The 9,352-nt window shown below is 52.7% G+C and overlaps 1 protein-coding gene across 4 annotated transcripts in view; it reads right to left on the bottom strand.

The window, feature by feature from the left end:
- Window positions 1-377: 377 nt before the first annotated feature.
- HMOX2 (heme oxygenase 2) overlaps window positions 378-9,352 on the bottom strand; it is a 28,601-nt gene continuing 19,626 nt past the window's right edge. For 3 of the 4 annotated variants that reach the window (XM_027962068.3, XM_027962067.3, XM_042240455.1), the window contains 5 exons: window positions 4,167-4,277; window positions 2,964-3,081; window positions 2,139-2,630; window positions 1,205-1,385; window positions 378-1,123 (listed from right to left, as the gene is read on the bottom strand). In XM_027962068.3, the coding sequence (XP_027817869.1) occupies window positions 996-1,123; window positions 1,205-1,385; window positions 2,139-2,630; window positions 2,964-3,081; window positions 4,167-4,252 (1,005 nt within the window). In that variant the 5' untranslated portion in view covers window positions 4,253-4,277 and the 3' untranslated portion in view covers window positions 378-995. The remainder of the gene's footprint in view (window positions 1,124-1,204; window positions 1,386-2,138; window positions 2,631-2,963; window positions 3,082-4,166; window positions 4,278-9,352) is intronic. The other variant, XM_042240456.2, reaches the window with a different exon arrangement.

Below are 9,352 nucleotides of genomic sequence, written 5' to 3'. Positions count from 1 at the left end.
GTGGGTGGGCTTGGTCAGTTACTGGAAAGTGTCCCCACCATTTAATTCTTTTCTGAGTAACACTTCCACAGATTCTCAGTATATAGAACAGGTAATAAACTCCTATTTAAATAAACATTTAAGTTCATTTCTATTTTAGACAGTTATTATATAATACAAGTACATGCTCTTTTAGGTATAAAAAAAAAAGGAAAACTAAAGCACTCCTGAGAACTAGAAAACTGAGGGACCACATGGACATCCATGTCCCTGAGAGGTGGCTCACTGACTGACTGCCCTGAGAGGCGGGTGCTGGGCCGGGACCGGCAGTGTTGGGAGAGCGAGGGGCTGCCAGGCACCAACAAGGATGGTGTCACACCAGAAAGGAGGGAGGCGACTAGCAGAATCCACTTTATTGAGTGCAGAAGCATTTTCACAGGTCAGAGGAGACAGGCCACGGCCAAACTGACCCTGACTTGGGTGTCTGCTTGAGGTGTGAGGACTGGCTGCCCAGGACGGAGCTCCAGGACCCCTGAGGCGAGGCAAAAGCTCAACTTCTGGCTCCTGCCCCCAGAAGTCCAGAAAAGGAGCAGCCCCATCTGGGGAGGCCCCCACCCTCCCACAGCTCTGGGGCCTGAACTTGCTGGCGGTCTACTCCCAGCACAGGAAAGACACCCACCTAGGTGCGGATGCATCAAGGAGAAGGGGAGTGAGCGAGCCTTGGGTCAGAGGTGCAGGGGCCCCGGTGGCAGCGCTGGTCTCGGAGGCCTAGGCCAGCCTGCGACTGCGACTGCTGCCAGGGCCGGGGGGCTCGGGGGGGCGGGCCTGCACCCAGCTCAGCATTTGGCCCGCAGGCAGGATGCTGACAGGCAAAGGCTTCAGTCTCTGGCTTTTATTGGTTGCTTGTTTTCTCAAGGCCAGCATTAGAAAAGTCACCTGAGGTGGCAGTTTGGTCGTGGGTGGAGGCGGGGCGGGCCGGTGGACGGGAGGCGGTGCAGCGTGGAACGGTGGGTCCTTCACATGGAGTACCAGGCCAGGAGGCCGGCAGCCAGGGCCACGCTGGCAGCCAGCAGGAACTGGAGGCCGGGCCTTCGCAGCACGGCCAGGGCTGCTCCAAAGGGGCAGCTGCTGCCTTCCAGGGCACCTGCGCGGCAGCACCCAGGGGACACGCCGTGAGTGGGGGCCAACACACCTGCCCCAGGCGCGCAGGACACGCGAGGCCTACCTTTGTCTAGCTGAGCAGCATAGTACGGGCACTTCCGCAAGTCTCCCTTCCCGTCGTGCACAGGAAGCCCGTCCTGTGTGGGCAGTCTGCTGTGAGCGGGAAGCCGGTCATGCGCAGGGAGCCCGTCCTCCAGGGTCTCTTTGGCTAGCAAGGAGCCAGCCTGGTCCAGTTCATTGAATACCTGCAGATACAAAGGATCAACAGCCATCACCAGCCTGTGTCCCCAGACAGGCTGAGCAGGCAGGGACGGGAGTGTACAGGGTGGACACCTTCCTGATGGGGCACTCTGGGAGGTGTGGCTGCACACGTGCTGCCCAGGCTGAGAGCCCACGGCAGACACCCCCAGGGGGCAGACAGGAGAGCAGAAAGCACTGGCCCCCCACGCCGTGGGATCCCCAGCACGTCCCTGTTTGTGGGTGCTGGGTATTTCTAGCAAGAAACAGGAAGGTGGGAGGAGGCAGCCCTGGCAGGGCTGGCTGGTCCTGAGGGGCCCTCAGGCCTATGCTCAGGCCGGCACTTCCCTGGAGCGGAGGGCAGGGCCTGGGCTCTGGACACAGAACCGGCCTGCCAGACTCGGGCCTGTCTAACAGCTACTTGTAAACTGAATCATTCTCTCTTTGGTTCTCTCCCCAAACTTACCAAGCAGGACTTTTCACAGCAACCTTTGCTAAAAATGGGGAATTCCACATTCCTTCAGACCAGAAGCCTGGGGTGAGAGGGAGGGAGATAGCTCCCACCTTCCCGACCCTTCAACATGCCGGGATGTCACCTTCCCAAAGCACCACACACAGGCTGTTGATCAAGCAGGTTGGAACCCTGACTGGCCTGTCTAGTCGCTAGACTTGCTCTCAGGCAGCCTATCTGTTTGAGGGCACTGATGCCCCTCAAGCGGCTCTGGGGCAGCCCTGCCGGCAGACACCCTCCCTGGCAGTACCTGCATGTTGAACTCGAAGGCCTTGTTGGCCTCCTCCACGATCTTCTCTTTGGTCTCTAGGTTCAGGTCGAGGGCGTTCATCCTGGCCCGGTACAACTGCTTGAACTGCTGTGCGTTGTCCACATTCTCAAACAGGTAGAACTGGGTCCCTTCCCCCGTACTGGGGAGTTTCAGGGCCCGCTGGGCCACCTTCTTCAGCACCTGGCCCCCCGAGAGGTCCCCCATGTAGCGGGTGTAGGCGTGGGCCACCAGCAGCTCTGGTTCGTTCTGCCCCACCTCGTGGATCCGCTCCACGTACTTCCGGGTGGCCTCGGAGCACTGCGCCTGCTCCTCCCAGTGCTCGCCATAGAGATACTCCATGTCCCTGATCAGCGCCTTCTTCCGGTGTAGCTCCATGGGGAAGTACAAGGGGGCAAAGGCTGGGTGGTCCTTGTTCCGGTCGATCTCCTCCTCCAAGGCCGAGTACGTGAAGTACAGCGCGGTGGTGGCCAGCTGCCAGGGGTGATGGGGAGACCATGGGAGAGGGCCAGGGCCTGGGCCAGCAACTCCCAAGCCCACTGCCCACACTCCTGAGCACCCCCTCCACTCCCCACTTTCATACAGTGAGATGTTTCACGTGCGCAGGAAGCGTTTGTTTCTTAAAGGAATGACACGAATTCTCTGGAACACGGACCACTCCCTTTACATTACTACCTTATTCCTTTTAAGACATGAAACCACAGCCTGATGCTGAGAAAACATGGCACGTGGAGGAAGGCTGGGGGGGTAGGCACTGTGGGACTAAGGGCCCCCAACCCGACCCAGTTCACAACTGAGGGCACAAACCTTAAATAGCTCCTTCCTGATGTTGCCTTTCAAGAAGTCCTTGACAAACTGGGTGTTTTCCGCCCGGTCATGTGATTCCTTGGTCCCTTCCTTCAGGAGCTCGGAAAGGTCTGCCATGCTACGGAGAGACCATGTGTGAGTTAGCCTTCCGACTCCAGGCTGACCACTCACCAAGCTCGAGGCAGAGGCTGCTCAGAAACGTGATTCCAGCCTCTCAGCAGGGAGCAAAGCACAGACAGATGTGGGTCTGCTCCCAGGACTCGGGCGACACTCTGGATGACTCTGACACACTCCTCCATCGTGCCTGGGTCTCTCTGAAGCACCCAAATGAGTGATGCTTGGCTTCTGTGCCCACCTGAAGAAACACACACCGCTAACCCTACCAGTGTATGACTTCAGGGAACAGATGACTCTGGGGAACGTGTCTCCCAGGATCCACACCCCTGAGAAGAACTGACCATGCAGCTCCTAGGGTGGCCCAGCTGCCTTCCTCCCACCTTGGACCCACAGCCCCTGAAGAGGACATGAGCCTGGGACCCGGCACAGGAGGAGGGAGTGAGAGCAAGGCTGGGGAGGCACGAGCCAGGACCAAGGCCTGTGCTGCTGAACAAAATTACGTGACAGATGCCAGCGCCAGACAAGGCAGAGCAGGTGCTGGGCAGGGGCTCCTGCGCCATCCACAGTCGTTGACCAGAGCGAGGAAAGCTTGGCCTCTCACGGCCAGTCTCTGCTGGCCTCTTTAGGAGACTGGCTCGTACCACTCACGTGCTGCCAACAGTTTATTTTCAGCAATTATTCCAAGATGTAAAAAGAGAACTTTGCCAATGACAGGGCTATAAGGAGAGGCTGACAATGATGAAGAGCAGGCCTGGGTGGCTGGAGGCTTCAGGTGAATTGCCCCCAACCCAATAAGGAAAGCCCTGGAGTTAAGAGCTGCTCCCACATCTGAGGGATGGGAGACACTGGAAAGGTGCCAGCTTTGCCTCTGATTACCCTTTCTCAACCCAGATGACAAAACGCTCAGAATTCCAGGAAGAAGAAACGGCCAGGAGCACCATCAAATCCCACCACTAGGCGCTCGGAGCAGTGCCTGTCCTGCCTCCCTACGTGGGGCGGGGGCGAGGGTGAGGAGGAGGCGGCGGGCGCGGAGCACCCCGGGGCCTGGCAGCGCGACCTGACTGCACCACGGCCGCCACCGCTCACCTGGTGTGGTTCTCCTCCTCTGGGGCCCCGGAGATCCTTCTCTCTGGCTCATCCAACCCCTCTGAGGCCTCCAGCTCCGCTGACATGGCGGCTGCTCTCACGCCTCTGGTCCTGCAGAGACACGGGAGCAGGGGATGTGGCGCCCGGGGCAGGCACTCCCCAGGCGCCCGCCGGCTCTGCTCGCCCCGAGCACCACCACCAGGAGGCGCCACAGGCCTCAGGGAAGTCCTCATAAAAATGAAGCTCTGCTGTCACGCGGACCGTATCTGCTTTGGACAGAATGTGAATATGGACAGTGGTAACAGCACTGTACTGATGCTGAACTTACTGATTTTTATAACTGCACCGTGGTTATTTATGAGAATGTCCTTGTTTTAGGAAACACACACTAGCGTAGTCACAAGCAATGGGGCATATTACCTGCAACTTATTGTCAAATGGCTCAGAGACAGAGTGTGTGTGTGTGTGTCTGTGTGTACAGGCACATACACTGCCGTGGGGGGACACACGAGTGAAGCACTTGAGTCAGTGCTGACAGTAAACCTGGATGAAACATACACAAGGATTCTATGTACCATTCTTACGACTTTTCTGTATTTTTGAGATTATATAAAAATTAAAAGTTTCCTAAAACATAAAATAACAAAGGAATATGACTTAAATAAAGCAGCTGTGCAGCAGCTCTCAGTGTGGCAGTGAGCGCATTGGAACCAGCCAGCCTGCCTGTTAGAGGCGGGTGCCCTTGCGCAGACAGCATCCCCTCGGAGCAGCTCCTAAGGCCCTTGACGAGCTGCGCTGAGTCACCACGTGAGCAGACTGCCTCCAGCCCACTCCAGACTCTGCCGAGCAGGAGGAAGTGACTCTCGTAGGCCAGTCGATGCCCACTGCCTCTGCGTTCATCAGCCCGGGAGATCTGGTCCTGGAAGACTCGAAGTTCACCCTCCATCTGATGGTGCGGCGGGGGAAGCCCATCTGGGAACAGCAGCACAGCTGCCCCAACACCAGCAGTAACACAGGACCAGAGCTACTATCACTGGGGCCAAATCACGCCAAAGAGAGAGAGACCTGTACTTTCTACCTCAACCAGTGTCTTCTTACTGAGCGTTACTGAGCTCTGCCCAGAAACAGGTGTCTAGGGGGACAAAGTATCATGATCCCTGAAAGGATAAAAAACCACTTCTATCTCAGCCCACAGATAACCACCATTAAGTATGTTGCTACATTTCCTTTCTGAGTTTTCTCTAGATAACATGGCCTTTGTTATCTTTGGAGATATTACAAGGCCTGGTTTTGCTCAGCAGTCTTTCTAAAACTTCTCTCAACTTTAGATTTAGCATTTATACAATGGAATTAATGACAGGAAGGATTAAGTAAGAACACAGAAGCACAGTGCCTGCCACGTGTTAAGCACTCAGTAAATATCATGGGACACTTGTCCCAGGAATGCTTAGAAAATAGCAGAGAGTAAAATAAGCCAGACAAGGCATGATACTATTTCTGTGTGCAATCTTTTTTTAAAAAGGTTCAATTCAGAGAAAACAATGGAATGGGGATTGCCTAGGAGTGGAGCAAAATGGTAAAATGGTACAAATTTTCAGTTATTTTGTGAATAAGGTCTGAGAATCTAATGAAAATGTGGTGACTATAGTTGATAATTGTTGTTCAGTCACTAAGTCAGGCCCTACTCTTTGCGACCCCATGGAATGCAAGACTCCAGGCTCCTCTGTCCTTCACTATCTTCCAGAATTTGCTCAGATTCATGTTCATTGAGTCATTGATGCTATCTAACCATCTCACCCTCTTCTGCCCCCGTTCTTTGCCTTCAATATTTCCCAGCATCAGGGTCTTTTCAAATGAGTCAGCTCTTCGCATGAAGTGGCCAAAGTACTAGCGCTTCAAGCATCAGTCCTTCCAATGAATATTCAGGGTTGATTTCCTTTAGGATTGACTGGTTTGATCTCCTTGCTGTCCAAGGGACTCTCAAGAGTCTTCTCTAGCAGCACAGTCCAAAAGCATCAATTCTTCGGCACTCAGTCTTCTTTATGGTCCAATTCTCACATCTGTATATGACCACTGCAAAAACCCTAGCTTTGACTATATGGACTATAGTTGATAATACTGAACTGCATAACTGAAATCTGCTAAGAGAACAGATCTCGAATGGTTCTCACTTCTTTAAAAGGGTAAATATGTGAGGTGATGGATACGCTTTTTTTAAAGCAATAAAAATTTTTTAATTTTAAATATATTACAATTTTATTGTCAATGATACTTCACTAAAGCTGGAAAAAAGAGGGAACAGAAATAGCAGAATATAGAAAATGGGACCTTCTCCTGACAAATCAGATATATCCTCCTCTATAAAAGTGCTGGTGAACAGTGTGGTGCAGACTGTCAACGACAGACAGGAGCGGGGGTTGGGGAGAGGAAGTGCCTCTAGATGGCGGAACAGTATGAACAGCGCTAGAAACGGGACAGCCACAGAAATGGTGAAAGGCCGCCTCCTGTGTGTCCTCTTTCCTAGGGGTCAAGGTAGACTTTGCCAACCCTGAAGCAAGCTCCACATAGCTTCCCCCAGGTCATTCATACTGACCTGATTTTTTGCCCACAGCTCGAAGCTTGTGGGATCTTAGCTCTAACTGGTCAGAGATCAAACCCAGGCCCTAGGTGAAAGCTCAGAGTCCTAACCACTGGACTGCTAGGGAATTCCCCAGACTTTTAAGAAAGAACATCTGCGCTCCACTCCCTTAGGGACCCTAGGAGCCACAGTTTTTCTCTAACTGCTCAGCAATCAGACCGCAGATAGGAGTGAGTGCTGTGAAGAAAGTTCTGGGCTTCCCAGAGGAGAGAAGGCTGCAATAAAGCCCCAGAGGCTCTAGGCAGGTATGTGGCTATGCTGAGGACACCCCAGGCACTGGAGGCCTGCAGCCCCAGGCTGCTTACAGGAAAAACTAGTATTGGGCAAAGATAGAACAACTGTCATCCGGTTGCCTAGGTTACCAATTGTGGTAACTTAGGTAAACTTCCTGCACCTGATCACCATGGTGCACACAGGGATGGTGTGAGTGACTCAATCTGACCATTAACTGGCCTACTTGATGACACTGCACTCTGGAAGGTGTAGTCACTCGAGCAACAAGGCTTCTGCTTCTCTTCAAAACAGAGGAAGAGAAAGCTGGCTTCTACCAGTGCCCACCTCGGCATTTTTTCCCACAGCAGCACTTTATTTGTGCCAGTACCTCCTCAGGTACACCCTCCACCCACCCTCTTCCACTGGTCCTGCCCAACAGCCCCGAACTCCCGCCTCCCCACTCCCAGGAAGCCAGACTCTAGCCCCTGGGACAGGGCCGCAGCTGTCGGCTTCACTGCTATAGCTCCAGGGCCTGGGGAATAACAGGCTCTCCATAAACACTCGCTGAAAACAAATCAAAGGAAAGAAGGCACACCGGAAATGCTGTAAAGCGTACCACCAACAGCAGGCGCCAGTAGACAGCAAGGCACACTCTGCGGTCCACCACCTCAACAGGTTCTAAACTCAGAACAGGGTTAAAAATTTTTGCTTTGAGGGAAGGGTAGATACCAGTTTATCCCATTCCAGCAGCAATTATACTGAGTCCCCAACGCAGGCTGAGGACTTCCCTGCTGGCTCAGTGGTAAAGAGCCCACCTGCAATGCAGGAGCCACAGGAGATGTGAGTTCGATCCCTGGGTCAGGAAGATGCCCAGAGAAGGGGAGGGCAACCCACTTCCAGTATTCTTGCCTGGAGAACCCCATGGACAAAGGAGCCTGGAGGGCTACAGTCCATGGTGTGGCAAAGAGTCAGACATGACTGAAGCAACTTAGCAAGCAAGCACGCACACAATGCAGGCTGAAAGTGCCATCTGGCAGGAAGGAAAACATTCTCAGGAAGGCTCACTTAGCATATTCACCCCACACGGGCTGAGTTTCAGAAAGAGGGCCGCCTGGAGGCCTGGCCACTAATACTCACGGGAGTGGCTGGGGGGTTGGGTGGGGCAGGGACCGGATGGCGGCATTCAGGAGCCACCTTGTATGTCAGAAACAGAATTCACTTCATTCTCTGAAAAGCTACATGGTCAAACTTGGTCAGGCTGACTTCTACACTCCAATCCTTTCTCTTTGCAGGAACCACTATAATCCTAGAAAATCAAAGGCCAAATCATGAACATGGAACCTTTCTAGACTGCAATCTCTTGTAATCTGTAAGAAGCTGCCCCACCCTGCACCCGACAAAAACAAAAAGATCCCAAAATAGTCCACTGTGGGAAATATACTTCAAGAAGTATTAACAATAAGTAATCTGTACCAAAATGATAAATAGCTATACTATAACATTTGAAAAAAGTCACTCAGCCTAACAATACAGGGCAGGGCTACTTAAACAGCAGCAAACAATGGAATCCTGGCACCGAGGCAACAAGTTGATGGGCAGTACCCAGGCATGAAACCGTCTGCATCAACTTCTTTGTTTAAAATAAGGGGCTGAGACTTCACTTTCCAATACAAGAGGTGTGGGCTCAATCCCTAATCGGGAAGGTAAGATCCCACATACTTCCCAGGCAAAAACCAAAACATAAAACAGAAGCAATTGTTAACAAATTCAATAAAGACTAAAAATGGTCCACATCAAAACAAAAAAAAGCTTAACAAAAAAAAGACCCCAAACACTGACTAGGACTATGGATAACTACATATACCAGTGATGGCGGGAAGGGACTTTGGAAAACTATAAGTATTTGTTGTTTGTTGGACATTTTAGGCGATTGGCTCCTTCTATGCAAAGTGGCTCAATTCTTTTCAAAGGGGGAGGGACAGGCAGGGGACAAGGGGGAGGGGGACACAGAGACAAACAGGAACAGGACTGGGCGAGCCGTAAGTCTCTGTGCTGCCCCAGCCAGTCACCAGCAGTCCCCAGGTCCTTCACTGTGCTCCTACTAATTCCAGAAACGTCTATCTATAGAGGTCAGGCCCTCTTCTTCTACTTCCCGACAACACCGTGACCCTCTGTTTATAAAATCTGCTTCCACGGCCTCGTAACTCCTGTACTCCTAGCCGTTCACTGATCATGACTGGTTTTCACTCCCACACCTGCTCTGAGAGAAACGGCAACACTGTCCTGATTACCAGTGCTCTCTGGTGCGCCTGGCCCAGCAGATCCAGAACACTCA

This window comes from Ovis aries, chromosome 24 (assembly GCF_016772045.2).
Source record: "Ovis aries strain OAR_USU_Benz2616 breed Rambouillet chromosome 24, ARS-UI_Ramb_v3.0, whole genome shotgun sequence".
Taxonomy (NCBI): Eukaryota; Metazoa; Chordata; class Mammalia; order Artiodactyla; family Bovidae; genus Ovis; species Ovis aries.
The sequence above is the reverse complement of the archived record's forward strand: the minus strand, read 5'-3'. Positions and strand labels throughout refer to the sequence as shown.